The 25,591-nt window shown below is 39.4% G+C and overlaps 1 protein-coding gene across 1 annotated transcript; it reads left to right on the top strand.

The window, feature by feature from the left end:
- Positions 1 to 542: 542 nt before the first annotated feature.
- Positions 543 to 21,913, top strand: syt9a (synaptotagmin IXa). The gene is made up of 7 exons (XM_075471289.1): positions 543 to 1,183; positions 10,103 to 10,598; positions 10,735 to 11,290; positions 16,846 to 16,966; positions 17,063 to 17,234; positions 17,515 to 17,644; positions 21,311 to 21,913. The coding sequence occupies exons 1-7, from the start codon at positions 1,036 to 1,038 to the stop codon at positions 21,377 to 21,379; spliced, it is 1,692 nt and encodes a 563-aa protein (XP_075327404.1). The 5' UTR covers positions 543 to 1,035; the 3' UTR covers positions 21,380 to 21,913.
- Positions 21,914 to 25,591: the final 3,678 nt, after the last annotated feature.

Here is a 25,591-nt window from a genome sequence, read left to right as displayed (position 1 = left end):
AATGTGAAATTGACCATGTGCTCTCAGGAGGACTAATCGGCTGAGTAAATGCACCCCAGGAGTGACAGCACAACAATACGCTAGCACAGGTATTGACATTGATTGTCCCAGGAGAAATATAGGGAGCAAAAGCCTGTTGATTATAATTATGCCCCAAGACCCCGGAAACAATTTAAAATGATAATGACAGGAAGATAAACAAACACCACCACTATTTGCGTGCATTCTGATTAGTTCAGGCTATTGGCAAACAAATCATATATGACGGCTGCCTTGGCAGGGTGGCAAGGTGAACGCCACTGAAAACATAACCTCACTCTCCAGTGGCTGGAATTCCATCGTAGCCTAATGGTGCGGTTCCGTTTGCTGGTTTAGTTCAACATAAACGTGAAACATCATGTGAGTGGTTTTTGAGTGATGGCTACTCCTCTAGTATCTTAACGACTGAAACGATTTCACAGAGAGAGACAGAGGGAGAAAAAATGTCATCATGTGATTGGCCGCGTACAGGAACGTAAAACCACACCAGGCTTGTCGGAGCAGTGGAGTAATAGGGGCTTTGCTACAGGTAGTAGAGCTCACAAATCCAGCTCTTTCACTTCTATACTCTTCATAGTTAAGAGCTACTGAACTTTTCCCGAGATAGTCACTGCTTCAAGGTGCAAAGATCGCAGACAGTGGTTCGCCTGGTGCGAAGATTTATCGCAGCATTTCACGCACACATTTCAGAACGTTGGACAGCGCCGCAGAGGCGGTGCGTGGATTCAACCGGTGGCTTTGAGCAGAGCAGCAGTGAGAGGATCGTTTCACTCAGCGTTACATAAAAAACTCACCTGGCTTGTTCCACATGTGGGACTGGCCGTTTGCTTTCTTGATCACTTGGACTTGAGTTTTTTCGTTCTTTTTTTCACGCAGCGCCGATTCCATCGTGTGGGAAGGCGTGTCGCTGGAAAAGTGGTTGACTCCAGGAACCGTGCTGACCAGCGTGGAATCGGTGCCGACGAGACCCTCCATTTATAAGGATGCTGGTGGGAAATGCCTGGAGACAGAGATGACGAGATTTGTCAAAAAGCACTTGAACTCTTGTCAGATCTTTGCTCGAAAGGGGAAGTGCAGAACGAAAACTGTCTGGATTTTATCTACTATTTCCGAGATCTCGCCAGGCCACGCTATTCGGATTCAGGTGAGACATCATTTGCACGCTTGACTCCCCGGTTGCATTGCATTAATCGAAACTGGATTAGACACGCATGTGACTACACTTTCACTGAAAACCAGGCGCCTAAAACGCAAAAGGTAGTCCAGTCTGTGTCTCAGTGCCTGCACAACCCATAAACTGGAAATCCCATCTGCATAATTTTCAGTCTCAGTAATTAGCTCACCCGTTCTTCAGCATATATGCTAAAACATTCGTACCTTTACAGGCATTTCTTATTTGTCTTATTTCCAAACGAGTCTGTATTTTATGAGTTTGACACTCTGTGAGAACATTTTTTAGATTTGGCCAGTGCATTCCTGCTGTGATATAATGGGTATCATTTGTACGGTATGCGCTCGATTAGTTACAGTCGTGGCTCACACTGTAGTGTTTATTACTTTTTTTAAAAACTTCCCATCATATTGAATTCGTCCTCTGATCTAAAACGCATGGGCAACGAATAATTTGCGTTTCTGTGAAACAAAGCTAAAACTGAGCGATGTGTAAAGAAGTAACGACCATGCATCTTAACCAACACTTTGACTATCAACCATCCGCTGACTGACTTGATGTATTGAATGTGCGTTTGTGCAGGGCGTTTGAGCATGGAAAGCAGCACAATACTTGCAATTCTCCACACACCTTCTCCATCTATCTATTAGTTTTTGATTCTGATAAATAATTATTCACCACTTGACCCTTTGTGAACCCCTTTCTCTTTGCCGTCACACAAAACCCTTTCCCTTCTTATTTCATCTATTCCCGAATGCCCCCAGTTCTCTCCACCCTCTCTAAAGTAGGCCCTGTCTTGTCTTTTCCATTGTGCTGACAGTTTGAAAAGTGGAGTTGTGAGGGTAGGTAGTGGGGTTAGCATTCACGATGGCATCCAGACGATGTTTGGAATCAGTTCTGAAGTAGTTGGCAGGTATCATCTCGTACAAAGGTAGCACCAATAATAGAATATTAAAGAAAGTAGATAGACCAATGAGGGTAGGTCACCCATTGAGCGCAAAGTGGCTCGGATTAAAGTGATTTTCTTCAGGGTTTTGGTTATGAATGAATGCGTTTTTCATTTTCTACAGAAAACAACTGCTCAGGAATATGTTTTCCGTTCACAATTTAAAACCATGGCAAGTAGATTACTATGTTTTAGATAGGTGGGATTAGGGTCCTCACATAGATGTGAGATCAGGATTTTTTAAAACTGCCGCAGGCGTCAACGGTTGATCAGTACGTGAGCCAAGGGTCCCACAGTGACAGCAGCTTGATTAACAAGTGACCAAAGTGTTGGAATTAACATATGAAGTTGAGAAAAGGCTTTACAGTACAAATGCAGTCCCCAGGGAGCAAGAAAGACAAAGGCAAAAACAAAGACTATAGGGGGTTGTTTTCACCTTTTCAATTATGTGTTAAATGCTTTCCTGTTCTTCTTACATGTGTTTGAAATGTCAACTTGTTCCCTCACTCACTGTATAGTATTCACTATATAGCTAACCCTCCCTCTCACCCTTACTGGGTGAGAAGGAGAGAGCTGCTGTTGAATTTCGGACACTACTTGAATGCAGCGGTAATTCACAATTATACAGCATTCATTCACAGTTAGGTCTGAAAGCAAAAAAAAAAAAAACACCGTCAGAATACATACATCTGAAGCAATGGACCGCACAATGTTTTGTTTTTAGTTAAGAACATGTTATAAGTGTCATCTCTCCGTATAACACACCAATAAACTGCAGACTTAAAATCTTTTTTAACACACACTACTGACAGCAGCTGTAACTAAGTATTATTATTATCATGACTTTTTTATTCAATTATAATTATTATTATCAACATTTTTATTATTGTAATCTTTATTTAATGAAGATCAAGTCTCATTGCAACTAAAGATGCCCAAGACATCATCGTCCGCGTAGTAAGAACACAACATATGTGATGTTACTTACAAAAGACAAAAATTTAATATTTCAAAATACACCAAATGTTGGGGAAGAAAAATATGTTTTTAGAGACACAGTGTCCACAATGCTGTAGCTTGTGTGCAAATATTTATAAATCAAGCTACATTGCAACCTACCCCAAATATGTTTACTGTTCAGACTGAACAACTTGAACGTCAAATATGATTCCTTTACATATTTTACTAAATATTTCTCATATCCTGCCTCTCAGGCCGGAAGGGAGACTGGCTATTTCATGGCTGAGACATCTGAGGATTATTATTAGCTCACCTGGCATTCCACATAAGTAAGGGAATCAAAATACTGAGCTGCTGGAATTACCGTGCTGCCTTAGCTCCAGGCTTTGAGCGCAGTACATAATGGTCTATTTCAACCCATGAAGTGTAGATTCTCTGTACACTACTTTCTGCATGTCCTATTATAATGTTGTGCATCGTTATGATGAATGAGAAGTTTCAGCTGAAATTTAGAAAAGAATGGCTGATTACCTATATAGTGCACTACTTAGTGAACGAGTGGACAATTTGAACACCTCCTTCCTCTCTTCTTCATCTTCGTCTTCTACTGCTAATGTCAGGCCCAGAGAACGGAGGATGCAGAAGCAAGAGATGATGTTTGAAAAACGAGCTTCAATGAGGAGCAGTAGATCTCAAATCTCTTCAAGAGAGAAATAAACGCAGGCTATGGAAGTTATCTATATATATACTTCTCTCAAAGTGAGAGAGGTATGTCTATAAAAATGATCAAAATAATAATCACTACACTAAAAGGAGGAGAAAACGTAGAGGATTCTCAAAAGTTTAATCTTAAACAAAAATCACTCGGAGGAAAACAAAAAACCTCTCCTGAAGGTCGGAGGCACTATGCTATGGAATATTATACAAGCAAAAGATCACTGCACTAGGAGAAAAAAAAAACAAGAAAGCTATAAAACTCAAACTTAAACTTTAGCAAGGCTATATTAACAAAATTTAACAAGAACAAAAAAACTCTCTTAAAGAGGATTCAACCAAACGGTGACTTAGATCAAGGCTTTAGCTATGGCTTGGAATGGCAAGAGTGAACGCACGTTAGAGACCAACAAATATGACACACTGGCACAAGACAAGGGGAGACGCAGACTCTTATACACACAGGGTTAATAGGGAACAGGTGGAATCAGTCATACAACAATCAGACTGGAACAAAGAGGAAGGGCAAGTGACCTGAAACGAGAGGGAAAGTTAATCTTTCAAAATAAAACAGGAAATGACAAGACATGACATGGAGACAAGACAAAAAACCCACTTGACCTCACCACGGTGTGACAGCTACTACTAATACCACTACCAATACCAAAAAACCAATCCCAGCAGCCACTGGGCAAGAGGCAGGATGCACTCTGGACAGGTGACTGGTCTACGACAGGGCTTTATACACAGTGTCAAACAGAGATGACCTGCTGTGAACATCGTTACTTTGGCTGCTGGTGATGTCCACGCTTACATTCTGGATAGAATCAGGCTTATAGCAGTCCCTGTTTCACATCAAGAGAAATCATGAGAATTGTCATAGTTTGTCCACCAAGTTATGTTTAGAGAAACTTACATTTTAGAGGAAGAAGTGGCACATTGCTTTTTCAGCACTTGCTCACCTCCTACACTGTAACACCTTTGAAGGTCCTGCGCTCTAAATTTGATCCACTGTCATTGTTGTGATGCAGTACCCGAATCCCCACAGATGTCTATAGATTATTCTCCATCAGGCAGCACTGGGGCAGCCTGCCAAGCTGACTGTGGGCTCAGTGTCCTCAGATGGCAAATCCCTCAGTTTCTCCACATTATTTTCCCAAATTACACTTACTCCATTATTCACAGAATCTCGCAGCCCAGGAAGGACAGTTGGTCTGAGTTCCTGTTCTAACTAATATGACAGTGCCACCCCCACACAGAGCAAGTCTTGCACTGGGCAGAGCTGCTGGATTTACTGTACAGGCTACATTCGCTACAGCATAGAACGAAAAAAAGGAAAGAAAGTAATTTTTTCAAGACTTGTAGGCCCAAAGAACCTCTCAGATTACTGAGAGGTTCTCCAGATGATTGTGCCATGTATTTGCAATATAATTTTGATTAATATGCATGATAATGATGTGACAAAATGTAAATGTGAAAACTGACAACATTTTCCATGCCAGGCATGAATCAGTTGACATCTTTCTGGCTGCATAAGGTGTGCGGTGTTACTCGCTTGAAGTGTTTTTCTCTGTGTGGGAATTTTTTTTCTCATATCAATCAGATGAAACCCTTAATTAAGAAGTAGTACTGAATTATATGCAGCTTTCAAAGTTGAGGCATGTGTAAATACAGTGTGCATAGTTTTAAGCGTGAAACCGTTTAAAAAAAATAATAGCGAAATATGCTGATAAAGTGTGCAGCAACTACAGAGGAAACAAAAGCAAAAGAATTCCCTTTGACAAATTTGAGGGAATCGTTTACTCACAATGAGGCCAAGAAGACAGAACAAACAATGGCTTCCTTACTCATAAAATCAGCTTGATATTGGCTCTGTTGGAAAACAGTAGCAACACAAGTAAAGCCATTTTGTCAAGTTAAAACCTTGCATTTTGTTTTACTGTGAATCTGCAGCTTAGTCATTAGGCTGTTTACAAGGACCGCATCTCATTGCACTATATGCTATAACACTATGTTTTATTGACAGTGATGAGAACAATGACAAGCTTGTCATCTACAAAAAAAGATAGTTAGCAAAACAAAAATGCTTGATGTGATGCACATCACGATTCTCGCCTTTGCGTTAAGAATGATTAGCATGCATTCAATTTGAAACCCTGAGGTATTTTTGGCAAATTTGCCAATAATACAATAATATTGCTAAAATGTGAACTTTTGACTTTTTGCTATGATAAAACCTATTACACTGTTACACTCCAGGCAGATCCTCATCACCATCTTGTGAACATGTCTACACAAAAAGATTAAATCTGAGAAAGACTTCATCACAGAAAACAACGACAGAAATAGGATAATGGCCTGTGACACAGTCAGCACATGGACAGGGAACAGGTCTGTAGCAGTGCTGCCACAAAGCCAAAAATACACATGGTCAGGTGGATACAGCAGACGGATGCTATTAAAAAAAAGCCTGGGCTTTTTGATAAAAGAATTATGACAAAGATAGAAGCTCTATACATTAAATTAAAAATAGATGTTGGAGGATGTGTGTGCACCAGAGACCACAGGGCACAAAAGGGACAGTGGGGAACAGGTTAGCAGGTGTTTTTAAGAACCAGGTGGCTGAGTTCAAAGCTCACGGGAAGAAGGGTAGCCCAGATGCTTGATTGCTTTCACCAGGGACACTTGACAGCAGCGGAGCAGGACAAATTGGGCTGACACTTGGGACTGCACTATGGTGGAGAGGTAAGGCTCAGGTGTACAGCCCAAGGCTGGACAAGGAAGAGGCAGGAAACCTCAGGTGGTATAGAGAAGTGAAAACTTTCAAAGGCTCATGGATTGATTTGATTAAGAGTCATCTGTCAACAATCTATACATATTGCATCGTCAAATCAAAATCTAACCATAAATGGCTACTTTTTCATTTATAAATGTAAGCATTAATACCAGTCTTAAATATACTTTTTAGTTACTGCTATCAAAACTGAAAACAAAGAACTGCATCTTTTCAGTGTCATTGTCTGAGAAACCTACCTAAGTACTGTACATAAATATAACAAAAATAAATAAAAAATTCTCTCTGTAGTGCATCACAAGTGCATTAATACACAAATATAAAGTTCTAACATAGCTGCCATCTTGTTTTGGAACACAGTGGACAGCAGGACCTCAACAGCGATACTTTCAACTCAGTTACTCAACGGAGGTCTGCGAATAGTATTTGATGGCTATTCGACAAGCTGTATTCACACTGCTTGGAAAGCTCATAAACTGATGAAGTGAGGACAATTCTCTCTGAGTGGCATGCATGAGGTTGGAATAAATATGGGATAGAGTTAAGCCTTAAAAGATCACCCCTGTCACGTCTGACAGAGCCTGATTAGTGGTTTTCCTTCTATGTAGCTTATTGTTAGCTTTAATGTTAGCTGCATTGTTATATCCTCATTTGTAAGTCACTTTGGATAGGTGTCTGCCAAATACACAAACATAAACATAAACATTCTAACTTAAAAAAATCTTAGGACACAGCATAAAGAAGGGGTATGGTTTTGATAACTAAATGATTAAGTGCATATAATAGTCCTTAGAACTAATTTCAGAGAAGTTCTCCATCCTTGTTATAATGTGACCTTTACTAACCTAACACAGTGGCAAATATAAAAAGCTCATGATAAGATTTTTGAGGACTGCCTCTACACCTTTACATCTAAATAAAGGAAGAAGATAACAGCATGACATAGTCAACAGCATCTTTATGCAGCGTCCACACTGCATATCATCAGTATTCAGGATTTGTTAGGGTTGTTTTTTGACAATGCACGACTGATACCATATCAGTGTGGAAAAAAGACAGCACACGCCTTTCATGGTTTAAATCACAAAGAAAGAAAAGCTATTAGCTCATTAGATTTTATTTATACATTTTTGATCCATACATACATACATACATACTTACATACATGCATGCATACAGTTTTATCAGTGTGATGCTTTAGTTCAATTCATAAAAATCACATATATTGCTCATAAAGATGATATTTCACAGGTTCGCAACAATGGACACTTATCTGTTCTATATTTATATGTGATTGGTGTTGGATGTAGTTTTCACACAGCACAAGCGTTCCTGTACGAGCTTGCTTTGATGTATATTTTTGGAGATCTATGTCTGTTTATTCATGGAATGATTAATAAAGACTTATACCTCTCTTTGGTCTAATTAACCTCAAGTAAAGCCACATCCATCAAATGTACAAGCGTAGTATGAGGCTAAGTAATGGTTATTCCTGGAATACATTTCTACATGCTGGGTTTTACTAAAGGCAGGGAAGAGGAGGAAGTTATGGGTTCTGAGAGACCCCACCTAACAAATATGTAGAGGTAAATATTAATAAAAAAACAAAGGGTATATTCTGAAATTATGGTATCTCCATTTGTATTGAGAACATGAATTCCTTTTACTTTTGTCATTTTTATGGAATTTCTGTGATTATTGCATCAGGCTATTGCCTGGACTGCAGCACTGATGTGATGTAGCAGCTGATCTGTCTTTCAATGAAGAATGCTCTTATGAAAAGTCACTTGCTTCTTACGTGCAGAGATGATTCAGAAAGCTGTTCATGGGTCGGTCAGGCATATTCTGGGTTGGTGTAAACTCATGCACTGTGGGAATATTGAAACTATAAACTTACTTGACAGACTAAAGCTGGTAAAACTTTTATACTCCCCCCAGCCACTGTGTTTGCTGTTGCCCACATGTACATTAAAATTAATTGATGATGTACATGTCTGGTTAAACTGCTGCCACTAGACTTTGGGTCTTGTTTGATTGTGTATGCTTTGTCACAGCTGTGAATGGTTTGTAGCCTTTCCTATCACAACAAATGAAATAAGTTGGTGTCTACCTTCTCAGTGTTATTGCTACAAGCTGCATTTCCTTTTCTTTTTTCCTCCATATGCACAATAATATGCAATTCTTACCACAAAATCATTGTAGAGAGTGCCTCTGCCACTGAAGAACTTTAAAATAAGTAACCCCTTGCCGATTAAAATAATAGCTCAACTCCTCACCAGTGTTATATTGTATATACATGTGATCGTACATTATGTACAGAGAGTTATTGTTGCTGTTGTGTTGGGCACTTTCCACTTTGGGGGGAAGATTTGATGCTCCACTGAAAGATTGAGTAAATGCAATGGATAATAACTAATGTTTTAAGGGGTTCTTTCTAAAAATGAATATGAAAATAAGACTATTTCAACATGACCTCTAGGTCAACGCCTGGGTGGACAGAAAAACAATGTGTCTGAACTGTGTATAAATCTTTAACTACCTCTCATGTCTTTATCTCTTCCAGGAAAATGTGGTTCTTTGCTAAGTTGTCTATAATGTGAGCAAAACATTAGTTGTATCAATACAAGGTAAAAGGAGTAGACTGAGTGAGTGAAAAAGCAACTAAACATCCAAAGAAAACATTTTTCTGTAAGTGTTGCTAAAGACCACTTTTAAAGACAAAGAAAAGTTTGGCTCCTTGGAAGCAAAATATAAAGAAATGTGTTGTGGCTGAAGACTTTTGCACAGTACTTTATATAATTTACTCGTTGGTGTGATTATATTAAAACCTACCTTTTTTTTTAGAAAAAAAGGGCAATTTTGACATGTTTTACTTAAGATTTCGCAAATGGTTTTGGTTTCTGGAGAGTGTAGAAACAAAGGTCCAGAAGTGTCCTTAATATACATTTCCTGCAGCAAATCTGGTGGAGCCATTGTCTTTAGTTGTGATTCATCTCCTTGTTCCTCTTATTTTTCTAATTTTTTTTTAAAATCCTCATGATATTAAAACATTAAACTCCATGATATGGTCCCAAATACCCACAACTCAGCTCCAAACTTTAGCTTTGAAATAATCAATTTTCCATTTTTGGAATAATTAAAAGATTTACTTAGTTTAGAGTTTTAAAAGTTTTTCTTAATTTTTTTAATCTGTGAATTGATTTTTGCTCTTTCTCAGTTATCTTAAAAAGGAATTTTTCCCAGATATTGTCAGAAACCACTGGGGCAGACATCATGAAACTCACCAAACTTGCCCACTTACCTACCATCTAGGGATTTAACTGATCTTAAATTGTTAAATTGAATAATCCAAATCCTGTCATACTGCTAGGAATATACAAGTTTAAAAAAATGGTGATGGTATAGCTTCACAACAAAGCAAAACTTTAACTGAACTCACTACATGATACTGATTTCACTTCTCTTGTCACCTCCTCAGACATATCAATAAGTCTGCTGTCACTGGTAGTGACCGCTTGTGGCTTGGCACTGTTTGGGGTCTCCCTCTTTGTCTCCTGGAAACTCTGCTGGATACCATGGAGGGAGCGTGGACTTTCCCCCACCACCAAAGAGGCACATGGGCACATAAACCCCAACATGAGCCCTTTGCCCCCCCAGCCTGCACCCAGACAGCCTCTTTACACAGCCGTGGACCCTCCAGTGCACAACCGCCGTAAGTCATCACATTGTTCAGTTGCAAAAGAGCCAACACCTGTGGCATCTGTTGTGTCGGTGGAGGCTCCTGTGACTCCTGTATCCCCCCCACCTGTGGTCATGGCCACACCAGAGGCAGCTATGAAGATAAGCCACACATCTCCTGACATACAACTGGATGCTCAGAATAAAAGCCGGGAAAATGGGGTTCATACAAACCCTCGTATGCAAAGGCAGACCACAGAACCTGCACCAGGTGGATGCTCAATGTCTGAGAGTGGGTCAGTATAAGCTATTCGATGGTTTCTTTCCTCCATCATAACTTGTAGAACTTTTCCTGAAATACATTTTTGCACCTTCTCCCTCATGTATTCAGTGTTGTATAATTGTTTGTGGCTCTTACATTTGTCTCTACAGCCAAGGGTCCATTCGCAGACATATGAACCTCTCAAACCCAGACTTCAACGTGGCACAGTTTCAGAGGCAGGACTCCCTCACGGGAATGGGCTTGGGCCTTGGCCGCCTCAAACCCGAGCTCTACAAGCAGCGTTCACTCGAGGGAGAAGAGGGCAGTCGCAGAGGTGGGGGCTGTGGGCGTCTCCACTTCATCCTCAAATTTGACTGTGACCAAGAACAGTTAATAGTTAAAATCCACAAAGCAGAGGACCTCCCAGCCAAGGACTTCTCTGGAACCTCTGACCCCTATGTTAAGATCTATCTTCTGCCTGATCGTAAGACCAAGCACCAGACCAAGGTGCACCGTAAAACGCTCAACCCTGTCTTTGATGAAGTCTTCCTGTTTCCTGTGGCATACTCTGAGCTTCCCACGCGTAAGCTGCACTTCAGCGTCTATGACTTCGACCGCTTTTCACGCCATGACATTATTGGTCAAGTGGTGGTGGACAACTTCTTGGATCTGACAGATTTCCCCAGGGAGACAAAACTCTGCCGGGAAATCCAGTATGTCTCCTCGGTGAGTCAACGCTGCTGTGACACATTTGTGCCTGCATTTTTGAACAAAGTGATTCACACTGAATACACAAAAAATATGTATTTGTTTTGTAACAGAGCAAGTAGGTAAGCAGGTAAGAATGCTTGCAATATTTTACTGACTAGCCTCCTCACAACATTACATTTCAGACATCTGTTCTCTTATTTATTACATAAATAATAAATACAATAGTTTTATGATTTATAGATACGTGAGATTCTTTTAAACTGAAATATCGTGGAATGAAAGTCAAGTCAACTTTTACCAGGAAGAAATAAGAGAGAAGTTACAAAGCTACAAGAGGCCCAATATAGAGTATTTATCAGCACGTTGCACATCAGCCACATGAGCACTTGTTTAACACTGCATAAAATTAATAAACTGACATACAATGTACATTTAGATGCTGCTTTTACCTGTTTTACACAGCTTCGTCCTGTTGCAATAATCTGTGTTGCCAAATAGACAGGAGCCTTATCAATATGCAATATCTTTGTTGCCATACAGACATGAGCATTTTATTGGTAAATGCATCAACTGCATTTGCAGCTACTCTGAATTGAGCGTACTTGGCTGAAACCATCTTCCTCCCATATGGAAATGAAATCCTGTTAGACTTCTTAAAGGTCAGCAGGATTAAAGGCCCCATGCCATGTATCCTTACTGACTGTTTCTGTGTGTGTGTGTGTGTGTGTGTGTGAGAGAGAGAGAGAGAGAGAGTGTCTCTCTTTTTGAGAGAACCAGTTTGAATGTTGGACCTTAAAAGTGAGGACACCTTTGCAAAGTACGGACATGTTTGTGGCTACAATGCCGAGCATCTTACACATGTCTCACAGTATTACACACGTGTCTTCGTTTATAATTATGGGGTCCAGAAACAGGGGGCCCCTTTGTGCTTGTGGGGTCAAATAGGTTTATGGGGACAAAGTTTAATGAGAATGGGGTTGTTTTGTGGGTCAGAACTTGATTTTTATGGCAGGGCTGGAATTGGGTGAAAGTAAAAAAAGACATGGGAATGCATTTTGTCTACACAGAGAAGGAAAAAAAAACTTGTGGTTGTGGTTGTGTGTGATCATACTTTAGTATCCAGTCTCCAGTGCCACGCAGTGCTGTCCTTTACTGGTCATCTTGCTGTGATTGTCCACACATATCAGGGGTTTCTGCTTGACTGTTTCCCTTTTTGTGATCCTGTGTACCTCTGAAATATATTTGACCAATAGATTGTGTAAAACATAACATACAGGGATGTTATTGGTATTCTTTCACGGAATGTCTTATTGATGAGCTTCTCAGAGTGAGCTGTAAGATGCAGTCAATCCCATCCTTATTTTCCCATTGATTGTTGCAGTCAGTTAATTTAATTAGAGGGAACTCAACGTCCCAAGATAAATGAGGCACAGCTGTATGTCTTCAAATAACATGAGTTGAACTTTCATGGCAGTAGTCCTCAATTAAATAGGCAGCAGTGGTGCTACAGTAGGTCATAATGATAAATCTAACAATCTAAATGTCAGTCTGTAGACAGTAATAAATGGCTGTAATAGACAGCTTGAATCCTATTTAGATTAGTTCTGTATTAGTTTTACAAAGAAGAGAGTTTTTTCTGTCTCTTTTATCTATTTTTTTTTGCAGCATCTCCTACTGCTTTGACTTGTTGACCTGTTGGGATTTTTTCTCTTTTAGCAGTTTTGCAAATAATCTGAAATCTACAGGAAGTAAAGGGCTACCAGTTTTCCTGGGTTATAATGAATGTTTTCTGTGCCGTTGTCCCTTGATAAATAGATAGTTAATAATAATGCAATATGGAAACTGAGTTGTGCCAGTCTGACTGTATGATAGTCTGATGCAGGGGCAGACAGGGGATGGCTCTGCAGACCATGGCTATATTGCTATGCAAAAGATTGAGTGTTTATTTTTCCTTCAGGTAGGAGAGAAAGAATGAAAACGAACTGATCAGAGTAGAGTCGATGATACTGTGGTTAAGACGTCTCGACGTTGAGAGTAACTAAATGTATTCAGTGTTTGCAGCCTCTCACATGCATAATTTTCCTCACTTGTTGTCTTCCCAGATCCTCCAGGTATTAAAGTAGAGGAAGTCGCTATCGCTTGGTCTTCTTTAGTGTCAGTCACTGTCAGTGTAACTTTTCTTAGTGCTCATCTGGTCACCCTCACAATCTTCATCCTCTCTTGACCTGTTCCTGGATTCCCAGACACCTGCCTAGAGGGGCTTCATCATCACTTTCACTGTCAGAAAAGATATTAGACTATTCCTCTTCTGTTGACCTGCTCCTTGAACCTCCACACACGGGACTCTTCAGCGGTACTATGCTGCCTGACTTCCACAAATACATGCCTCAAGAGTTCAAGTCTATTCTGCCAAACATGAATGACTCAAACATTTATAAACATATAATATGGGGCTGAAAGAATCAGATGTTATTTCTTAAAGATATCTTGAAAGAGTACTGCTCCATCTGTGCAATACGAGTAATTATTAAAACCAACCTGATGTTTAGGCCTTGGTGTGATGGAAAGGTTTTGGAACTACTAAAAGTTTGGTAAAAATATCAAAAAGAGAGAGAGAAGAAGTGAACAAGAAGGAGATACTGAGAAAAAAGGCATGAAGATATTTATTCTGTCAGCGTGCCAGATAGAGTCTTCAGGGGAATATTGACAAAAGTATTGAGATTTTGGTGTAAATTCTCAACTTACGGTTGTTTTGTAGGTCAGTGCTGACACTTGTGCTCTAGATTGATTGTTAATCAATGTTACCCATTTAGAGCAGAAGGCTATGAGATGGGTGGCTGATGGGAAACAGTGATTCACAGAATCTAGGATGCTCTATTCTCACACTGTTTTTTTTCTTCACACTTCTCAGCTCAAGCACACAAACACATTTACAGTACACACATGACTGTAAGACTTGCACAAGTGCTTGTTCTCAGACATTTGCACAGATGTCCCTTGTGAACAAGCTGATTATCATTAGACTGCATTACAGAGGAAGGACATTTTGGAAGCAGTGTGGCAGAGCCCATTTCATAGAAATGATAGAATTGTCATTAAGACATGATTGCCAGAGGGACTGACCATATTGTTGGTTTCATTGCGAGATTTGGCTTGTTTAGCTCTACAGTCAAAGCAGATTGCTTATTAAGGGAAGAAGATGTTTTTTTTCAATCATTTTTGAGAATGACATCAGCAATATAAACAAGCAAAAGGAATGTAACATAGCACAGCTGAGTGGGGTTTTGTTTTTATGGTTTATTTTGTCTATTTTATTTAAGATATGGATTTAGTGGGTTTGGCACAATGTAAGCACAATGCGAGTCACATATCAATTATAGGATACAGAATGTCTTTTTTTAAACTTCCAAGAGCTATATTCAACCTGCATGTATTAGATTCTCAGTATTTGTTATTTAAGCTGGAGCACTTGCTAAAATCTCTCTCCACCCACCTGCATTTGGGTTATGCACAAGGACTATAAAAAAATGAAGCATGTTAAGCCCACAGGATCTCTCTAGGACATGGGCCAAATTTTCTCAAGGGCTTGTCAGTTGATCCATTGTGCACTTTGAAAAGACTGACTTACCGTACAGCCTGGTTTAATGTTTGATCGTGATTGTAGCAAAATACGCTGGGATACAAGGCTTTTAGATCTCAGCAAGGAAAATCCTAACAGTCGTTTTCCTTCTCTCTTCTCTTAACATATGTTTTCACAGTTTAGCCCAGTTATCAAAGTAAAACACTTTAACATTTCTAGAAGCCAAAGATAAGTGTAATCTCAACACCTATCAGTGAGAGTATTTATAATGTCAATGTTTCACAGCCAGAAGAGCCTGGTATCACTCCCACCCAATCACGTCACAATTTTGTCACAGGAACATGCAGGGTTCTAAAGGGCTGTATTCAAAGGAGCGCTGCATGCTTAAATACGTTTTTGAGCTGTAAACTAAACGACACAGCTGTACCGTGATTCACTGCATACAAATATGTATTTCATGGGTAGGACATGGCTCAGTATTATATCTGCTGTTTCTGCCTTGGCAAAGCGAATAAGTCAGTCCTTTAGGATATCTCTACTCATTAACTTTGGCTTTGAATCAAAAGGTAATTGCCCTCAAATCCAAGGAGTTTAGCCAATTTCTAGATTTATGTTGATTTAGACTCACTAGTTAAAGCAATTCATGTTTGCCTTTACTTACCATCTACTTAGTCAGCTTTGACAGTAAAAGAAGCACCATCTGACTCTATTCTTTCCCTACCAAGTGACATTTAGAAAGTCCATCTGTTCTTTCGTCGACTGAGAGAGCTCCAGATTTGGGCATTACTGGATGAAAGGCAAGTCCTTCCCAGTTACCAGTTCACCAGTTAATAGAATATTTGTGTTTATGGACTTTGGGAGGAAACATAGCAAGCTCAATCTCCCCAAAAATATTAAATAGATACATTTGTTAACATATTCAAAACACAATGTCACCATAAAGTTGAGGAAATAGTGGGATGGTAATGTTTTTATTGCCTGTTGTTTTTATGAGGAAGCACTCAGGTGATGTAACCGCATATTTTTTTACATAACCTTAAATTTAAGCCTAATCTAGTATTTTCATTTGTTTTATTACTAACCATATGTTTTACTTGGATGATATGTATATATTTTATACCTAACCAATGCAACTGACAGAGAAGTCAACAAATGAAACATTGTTGGATAGCATTGGATGTGACTTCAATTTGGCTCCCTTGCATGACAGTTTGCAATAATAGTTTTATTGTTTTACTGTGATACCAAAGGTTAACATGTTACAATTTGCAAAGGAAATCGTGGACATGTAGTATTTTTGGGGTCATGAAACTGTTGTGATTTTTGAGCATACACTGGTGTTTTGTGTATCACAAAACGTGGGCATATTAGACTTTGATTGGCAGATGTAAAAATACAACAAATATTTAGCCCAGAAAAAGTAAATATTTTACGGTCTTGACTGTAACACTACTACATTTCATACTGTGGATAAGTAAAGCTATTAAGGCTGTGTTGCCCGGGCATTGCGGACAACTAATTCTGACACAGAGAGAGAACATGCAATACATTCCTGAAAGTTTTTTTTTCCATTGAACGCACTAAAATTTGGTAGATGATACCCTATTCAAAATGCAAACACAATCTCCCAAACACACCAGTAGATCAACAAAAGACTGTACTGTGGGAGTTGTGTCTTCTCCATGCAAGTTTGTGTACTTTCCTGATTCTCACTTCTCTGGTGGAGTTATTTTAAGCGTAGGTGATAAGTTAGCTGAGCTGAATAGAATTCTCTTTGCTGGCTGAAAAACTGGAGGCTTTTTTTGGAGATATGTAGCACTATGTAGAGTTTTCTTACTGAGAATTCCTCAGTAAGAAAACTTATCTAAACTCAGACAAAAAATGTCAAATGCTCATGCTGTTTTTCGCCTTTGGCTGGTGTGAAAATATCAGAAGCATGCCATCAAGATAAAGCTTGCGTGACAATAAATGTGCTGGTGATGTTTTTCAGGATAACGTGGACCTTGGTGATCTCATGTTTTCACTCTGTTACTTGCCTACTGCGGGCAGGTTGACGATTACCATGATAAAGGCTCGCAATCTCAAGGCTATGGATATCACTGGGGCATCTGGTAATTGAAATCTGAAACTGTCTGGAGCTACAGTTTTCCACAGGTGTCCTGAATGTAAATGAATGCTTATTCTTCTTCTTTCTATGACTTTTACAGATCCATATGTGAAGGTTTCACTGATGTGTGATGGTCGCAGGCTGAAGAAGAGGAAGACATCGACAAAGAGAAACACTTTGAATCCAGTTTATAATGAGGCCATTGTCTTTGATGTCCCTCCCGAAAACATAGAGCAAATCAGCCTTTTGATAGCAGTGATGGACTATGATCGGTTAGGAACTTTACAGTACTTATACAGATATCGCACCCATTTTGCATCCATCAGTTCATATTTCTACTTGCTGCAGGGAGAAAAATATGAAATGCATTCAAAGCACATTCAAAGGATTTTCTAATATGTGTCTTAAACTCTTCGTTTCTCTAAGATATGTTTAACAGTTTCAACTTGTTTTCTTCTTTCTTTTCTCATTCATTGTGTAACGTATCATTTCCTTTGGAATGCTATCCAGGCAATGATCGCATTTTTCTCTGTTTCCCTGCTGTGCCTACAGTGTAGGCCATAATGAGGTCATCGGTGTGTGTCGAGTTGGCAATGATGCAGATAGTCTCGGTCGAGAACACTGGAGTGAAATGCTCACTTATCCCCGAAAACCTGTCGCCCACTGGCATCCTATTGTCGAGGTAAGCTGATTTTACTGTCACGGATGCGACGTGTTTCCATGCATGGAGGATGGACCAGGTTTTGCACATGAACATAGTTCTGTTTTTGCAAGATGTCATGACATTTGCATTTCCCAGATAATTTAAAGGGGAACTCCGGGGCATTTGAAGTGCGTTTCCATTGCTAGAGGTTGTCAAATACTGATAGTAGGACACAGAGAGGTGCAAATCTGCGCTCCCTGTGTGGAGATCGCGCTGTTCGCACAGCGTGTCATGCGAGGCTAATACGTGGTGGCTAAGGGGCAACTGCTAACCGTTCCACGTAAAACAACAACTTGCACACTGCAGAAACGTCACACCACTTTATAAACCATCCGACAATAAAGTCACAAGCCTTACCATCAAAACCATATGCATGGTTCTCACATTACTGGCATGGGGACGTTACAAAACAACTTTATAAACAGCATGTAACTCACCGGCTGGTTGTAGGCTCGCGCATGTGAAAGCCCAAATGAGTCGATGGACGATAATCCCATATACAAAACAATTATATTCTCTAGAAAAACTGCGTTCAAGTATTTAAAACATTACAACAATATTACTGGGCATGTATTGTTGTAATGTTTTAAATACTTGAACGCAGTTTTTCTAGAGAAAATAATTGTTTCGTATATGGGATTATCGTCCATCGACTCTTTTGGGCTTTCACATGCGCGAGCCTACAACCAGCCGGTGAGTTACATGCTGCTTATAAAGTTGTTTTGTAACGTCCCCATGCCAGTAATGTGAGAACCATGCATTTGGTTTTGATGGTAAGGCTTGTGACTTTATTGTCGGATGGTTTATAAAGTGGTGTGACGTTTCTGCTGTGTGCAAGTTGTTGTTTTACGTGGAAGGGTTAGCAGTTTCCCCTTAGCCACCACGTATTAGCCTCGCATGACACGCTGTGCGAACAGCGCGATCTCCACACAGGGAGCGCAGATTTGCACCTCTCTGTGTCCTACTATCAGTATTTGACAACCTCTAGCAATGGAAACGCGCTTCAAATGCCCCGGAGTTCCCCTTTAAATCTAAAGAAGTGCGGAATATCTTGTAGATGATTACAACCTGCTACTTTGACCACAAAATATCAGCACTCTCAGGCATTACAGCCTGATGGATTGTGTTGCAGTTGTACAACTAAGATGTGTGATTAAAGGAATTTAATCACAAAATACAATGATCAGCCACAACATCAAAATCCCCTGCCTTGTACTGAATATAGTATCATAGTGTTCAGATGTATACATATATGTAGAAAGAGAGAGAGATGGTTGCCCTTTCAAGCTGTGGTCCTTCACTAGAGACCGAAGAGTTTGAGGGTTGTATGGCATATCTTAGCTGTTCCTAGACATGCTCTGTTTTAGACTGAGATCTCTGATGTTGTTTCTGGGATATGTTGGAGCCAGTGTACAAGTCTGGGGGTCATGGCTCCAAGTGCTCATTATCACAAGTGCCAATGTTGCATTCACTTCCGACATCTTTTCAACTCTTTCAGCCCTTGGCATTTTTTGAGCTTCTTGTGTTCCCTTCGTAGTTTGTCAACCATTACAATGTCCAGTTGGTTACCCATCACCAATTTATCAGTCTTGACATCTTCACTATCTTTGGATCTATCTTCTACTTTGACTTTTAACCCATGCTTGGCACTGGTATTCCTGTACATTATTCCTGCCATTTGTTTATGGTGTTAAGGCTGTAGGCTACCTGCCTGCATCTTACACTCTTTCTGAGGCCTCTTTGGACAGCCTGCAACTGGATCCTGGCTGGTGTTGTGTACCCCTCTCTCTATTGTTCTTGTGTTTAGGGCAGGCTCTTGAGTTGCCATAATTAGTGCCTCTGTGCTCTCTTTGAAACAGCCTTTTCTAGCAACTGAAATTAATGTCAGCCCTATTCAGTCTGTTGGTGGTACTAGCATGTGTGGTACTGGCGATATTAGCAATTGATCCTTTGGGCGCATTTGGTTGTGGAGCGGGCTCTTAGTGAATTAGGCTTACTTCCCATAAGCCTAATTTATTTGGCAAGTTTGGAGCCTGGGCCGACACTTTAGACTCTTGGTCTTGTTCTTTGAGCCTGCCCTAAGCAGACTTTGTGAGGCCCACTATTGTCCTGCTGGGGGAGGCTACTACTGTAAAGGTCCGCTGTTATCATTTGGAGGAGAGCAGCAAAAATGTTTAGGTAGGTGTAGATTTAACACCCATGTAAAGGTCAGGATTCAGGTTTTCCATTGCACTGCAGAACAATGCATTATATAAAGATGAGCAGTATAACTAAATTTGCCTGTCAGTGGTTTTAATGTTATGGTTAATTATTGTATCTGTCATTTTATGGATGACATGTCTGCTGGAATGGACAAGAAGCTTGAAAGGCTCAAATATATCATGTCTGACTCAATCCTAAGTGAAAAGTAAGTGGTTGTCTCCAAAAAGTCCAGAGAGGCTGAAGCGCTTTTATCTGAATGTGCATGTCTAGATTTGATGGCTGAGCTATAACTGTTTTGAACTTGCTTTGATCTTGCACCGCAGTTGCCATAGCAATGAACACTGCCTACTGTAAAAAAAAATTTGCTTTTTGAGACCTATTGGCTAGTTCTAGGCTTCTGTAATCATGATAATTGACAGGTCCCCAGATGCGAAAGGCTCCTTGTCAAAGTGTGTCAATCCATTCATTGTCAGTAACTATCCTCTTTCTTTTTTGATGTATTATAGGAAACTAGTCAAAGTGATAAGGTTGACAAAGCACTAACATGGTTTAGCACATTGGGGTACATACTGTTCAAGTCACCCATTTACTATGTGGCAAATAACTACCCAAAATATTTCCATTGAAAAAAAAAAAAAAGAAAAAGATTCCCAGAAACTGTACAGAATAAAGAATATTTCTGACATAAAATCTACTGTAAAGGAATGCACATTCAGATAAAAGCACCTCAGCCTCTCTTGACTTTCTGAAGACAACCACTTACTTTTCACTCAGGATTGAGTCAGACATGATATATTTGAGCCTTTCAAGCTTCTTGTCCATTCCAGCAGACATGTCATCCATAAAATGGCATAGATAGATAGATAGATAGATAGATAGATAGATAGATAGATAGATAGATAGATAGATAGATAGATAGATAGATAGATAGATAGATCATCTGTTTGTTCTACTGCCTACTTCATAAGTCTGGAGGGGGTAAACACATTTGTCAGCACATTTTGAAAATGTGGAATAAAAATAATGGCACTGCTTCAAGTTGTTACAAATATAAAAATATCATATGGCTTGTGTGAGAGATTTATTATTAGGATTATCATTTATTATCATAATACATCGTCGCCTCACAGTAAGAGAGTTCTTGGTTTGAATCCCGGCTGGGGCCTTTCTGTGTTGAGTTTGCATGTTCTCTCTGGGTATTCCAGCTTCCTTCCCTCTGCCCAAAAACAGACGCGTAAGGTTAATTGGTGACTCTAAATTGTCTCCAGGAATAAGTGTGAGTGTGGATGGTTGCTTCTATCATTTGTCTCAATGTGCCTCCCTCCCAAGATCCTGAGTTGGATTAAGAAGGTATAGAAAATTTATGTATTATGTATTCATTCATTTATCTTTGCAAATCCATAATTCAGTGCTAACAATTGTTCCACTTTACTCTCTTCACAGTACCAGGGGACCACAGGTATTAGCCAGGGAGGATCGTGCAATTCCCTGAGGACACCTCCTTCTCCGTAGCCTTGAGCAACTTTTCACATAAAAGCAACGCTGCTCAGTGTGGCTAATACATGGTCCAAATAAAAAAATAAAATAAGATCAGATATCCATTAACTGCTATGGAAAATAAAGACAGAATATATTGTGTGGTGCTCAGATGGATCAGTTGCATGTTAAAGGACTGCAAAGATGGATGTTTTTTGTAGTTTTTTTTTTTTTTAATAATTCTTAAGTGTCATTAGAAAAACAACAGGACATATGCAGACATTTTAAGTCTGTGCCATTCCTGGGTTTAAACAGTCTTTACTGTTTTATTTCTATCTTTTTCTAACATAGTCTTGGTACTTGTTTTATTGAAGTGAGTGTATTTGCACAGTGTACTTACAACCGGTTGAGCTGCCGTACTTTTTTTAAAAATTTGGTGGTGAATTGGTGCATGACGTTTGGTGAGATATCTTCTCCTCATTTGTTTGTTTCTGTTTCTATTTCTGCAATCCAATGTGCTGTTTGGTCAGTTGATGTGCAGTGAAAGTTCATTTTCAGAGAAAATATATGTAAGTGAAATATGTTAAATGTCAGAAATAAATAGTATTCCATAAAAAAATGTACCATTGGTAATCCAGTCCATTTTTTATGCACTTCTGCTAAAATTTGTCTAAGTTTTCTTTATGGTTTTGGTATCTAATTCACGGAAAATATACAGAAGAAAAACTCCACTGTGTGTTCGTTTGTTCTAGATGGTGAACAACAAAAAAAGAGATGCTGAAATATTAGAAGATCTAAATCAAAATCCAAGAGAAAACAATCATATTCTAATTAACCTCTCATTTGTTTTTCATTTATTAACAACATCATACATTTGCCTTAGATGTTATCCTAACCCTAACACACGAACAGAAAAAGATAAAAATAAGACCATCCAAAACCAGTACTTGTATAAATAATCTTAAACTTGACACAGCCCTACTTCCGGTCCCCAGCAATACATACCTGTCAAGTTTGAAGCAGATGTGATAAATAGCTGTCAAGATAGTCGGAGAACTGACATGCTCTTGATTTATTGGAGATATATGAGTTTTATTACATTTGATATTATACTTTTTGAAAAAAACATGCCACAAAAAAACAGCCAGTTTGATTTCTGCAACAAATAACGAATACCTGTAGACACCAATGTAAAATGGAATTTTGCCCAATGTGTAACTACTGTGAAGCAGTAATTCTAGAATATAATAAAATAAGATAAAACAAAACCTGACAATAAACAATAATCAAACAAATCTCTTATTTCTTCTTGTAGCGAGTGCCTGATTTTGGTAACTTGCTGGCAAAGCAGTAAACTAAATTCAGGAAGTTGTCTGACTGGGTGAGTAGGAAATTGAAGCTCACCTGGAACCTAATTTACAGTCTCCTATCTGTTCCTAATTTCTTGGCTGATGGCCAACACTTCTCTCATCTCTTGATAAAATGCTGTTCATTTAGGATTCTGCTTTTCATTCTTTATGAACTGGTGAAAGTCTGGCCCTGAAGATGAGTGGAAATTGCTAAAAAGGTAACAAAAAAATGTCTTTCATCTATCATTACATATATTGACCATATCCAGTTTTAATGAGATGTTCAAGCAATTTTGTTGTCAAGACAGCAGAATTACAGCAGTTTAAAGCTGTCGTTCAAGTATATTTATTGTTTCTCGCAAAACCAGGTGCTTTTTGTTGGAGGACACAGGAATACTCTTCTTTTCATCCACAATCACATTATTAACCAGATTGAATGAGTTAGGAAAACATATCTTGTGATAATCATTAATAATGCTGATACAGTTCATATTAGTATGTTCCCTTTCCTCGCACAGGCAAGAGAAGCAAAATGCCATTCGTTGTAAGTTTAAATGTTCATCTGGTCACTGAAAAATTCCATCTGTCACTATTGCAAAAAAGTTATCTTAGCCACATTCCTTTTAGTGCTGCTACTGATGGTTGGACTGATGCTCTGGGTGTCCACATGAATAATGCAGGTCTCTTCAGTTAAGGGCCAAGGATCTCTTTGTGCCTCCGTGACAGATAGCATTCAGCCACTCCCGTCCGGTTACAAACTGTGACTCTGTCCACTTATTCTGCCCCAGATTAACTCTGTAAGTGTATCATGATTGAGAGTAACTTTAGACAGAAAAAAGGGTAGGTGTTGGTTGTCACTGCAGAGACTGAGGTGAGTGGGTTGCTTGTTACGGTCTTGTTAGTGGGCACTGTGTATGACACATTTCTGGTGTGCTTTACCACTGTGATTCAGCCAAGTTGATGGTAACAAGGAAAAGGAGCAATGCTCTTTTCACAGAGCACATTACTTGGAGAAATAATTATCTATCTGACATTTGGTTCACATAGACATAGTCTTAGTGCTTAAAAGCCCTGTAAAGTTTTAGATGTGAATGGTTGTATATGTTGAAAAGTAACTGATCTTCAAAAAGCATAAAGTTAAAGATGAAACACTAATGGAAGATTAGGTGACTGTTAGCAATGTCTCATTCCTCAGTTAGTTTGATGGGTTGATCACTGTCACTGTCAGGAAAGGTCAGGTGATTATCAAGAGCAAATTTCAAATCTTATAAATAGTCAAACTGCTCAAGTCTTCCATCAACAATCTAAAGCCATTTAAACGTCCAAGCAGCTTCTTTGAAATTTTAAACAACTCGTGCCCACAAAGCAGAAGACAGCTTTGAATTTTTTCTCTCTCTCTCTCTCTCTTAGATTTATGTTTGTTTTTTTTTTTGCAAAAGACTGCCATAAAGATACTGAAGGCACAAAACACAGCGTCAGAAGTTCAAAGATTATATAAACACGCCTGATGCAATTTGGAAACAAATCTTATGGATATTGTTTGGGTTACAAAAGTCCGACTTTCATGATGAGAACACCTCTCTAGCTATCAAACGCCAGGGTGAATAGATCATGTTTTGTTTTCTACGTGGTAACCAGTAGCTCAGGGAACGTCTTTAAATCTATTTAGCAATGTATTCTTGTTTAATTTTTGTTCTTTTGTGCCTGTAGCTGCCAAAGGCGTCTCAGTCAGGTTACTCCTGCGTCATGTTGCCTCAACTCAGCTTCGCCTTCTTGGATCAATCTTTGCCTGGATCTTCTGAGTTTTCCCCTGTCTGCTTTGGCCCCAATCCTAAGCTATCAACCTAAGCTTTTGCTCCCATGTGCAAAACCAGTTCAGTTCTCACGTTCAAGTTTCCAGCTTCCCTCTCAAATCTTCTGTATTCCTGCTGCTTCCCCAGCTCCTGCCCAGCCCTTTCTCATCTCAATGTTTCTGTGCCTTCTTGTAAATAGAACTGCCCGTGATTGCCCGTGCATTTGTGTGTAGACTGCTGCTTTCATTTACTGAGTTATGACAGGTAAGTTGCCCGGTAACAAAAAGAAAAATCAGGAGATAACTTGTGCAAAAAGGCACACAATGTGGGTCAGCAGCTGGATTCAGAATGGGTACACTACAGTTTAAAAAAGGCACCTTGACAAGCAAGAGAGCATATAAATGTAAGATGACCATCAGTCCCATTCTTTCCCGATGATTCAAAGTGAGTCAGTGCTAGATGGAGGTTTGTGATCAGGAATTTATTGTTGATGGTTATAGGATTCTATGATTATCATTCTATGATGATTCTATGATTCTGTGGTTTGGCACAGAATTGAAATCTTTTAAATCCCATACTGACCTAGCCTGGGAATTCCCATGCTGCTTTGCGCTCGATTTCATTCTCACTGCAAAGTCAGCCTGGAAACCACCGCCCTTATTTTTGCTAGAGTTTGGGAACCAATCACAGAACAGGGGGGGGGGGGGCAGCAAGACGATGACGACGTCTATGCGCTACACCGAAGCTTGTAGAGCGGACACAACGTTACCGTTCAATGCAGCCTTAGAAAGTGTTTCGGAGTAGATTCACCCTAGGGTCATTTGAACCGTGACATCCAGCCAAGTAGCCCACCCGAAGTTTTTCCGATATTGGCTGAACATCAGCTGAGTTACTGAGTAATAGCTTAGTACAAGCGCTAACGGACCCTGGCAGTATCTCCAAAATTACCACACTAAAATCACATGTCATGACACCAAACTTCTACAGTTGTACAAATATGGTCTGTACTCACAAAACGATGCATTTGGAAGTTTGTACATAGTCCAGGAGTTTATTATTATCATCAACACAAGCCTGATAGCTTTTCTGCTGCTAAAGCTTCGTTG

This window comes from Odontesthes bonariensis, chromosome 1, assembly GCF_027942865.1.
Source record: "Odontesthes bonariensis isolate fOdoBon6 chromosome 1, fOdoBon6.hap1, whole genome shotgun sequence".
Taxonomy (NCBI): Eukaryota; Metazoa; Chordata; class Actinopteri; order Atheriniformes; family Atherinopsidae; genus Odontesthes; species Odontesthes bonariensis.
The sequence above is the reverse complement of the archived record's forward strand: the minus strand, read 5'-3'. Positions and strand labels throughout refer to the sequence as shown.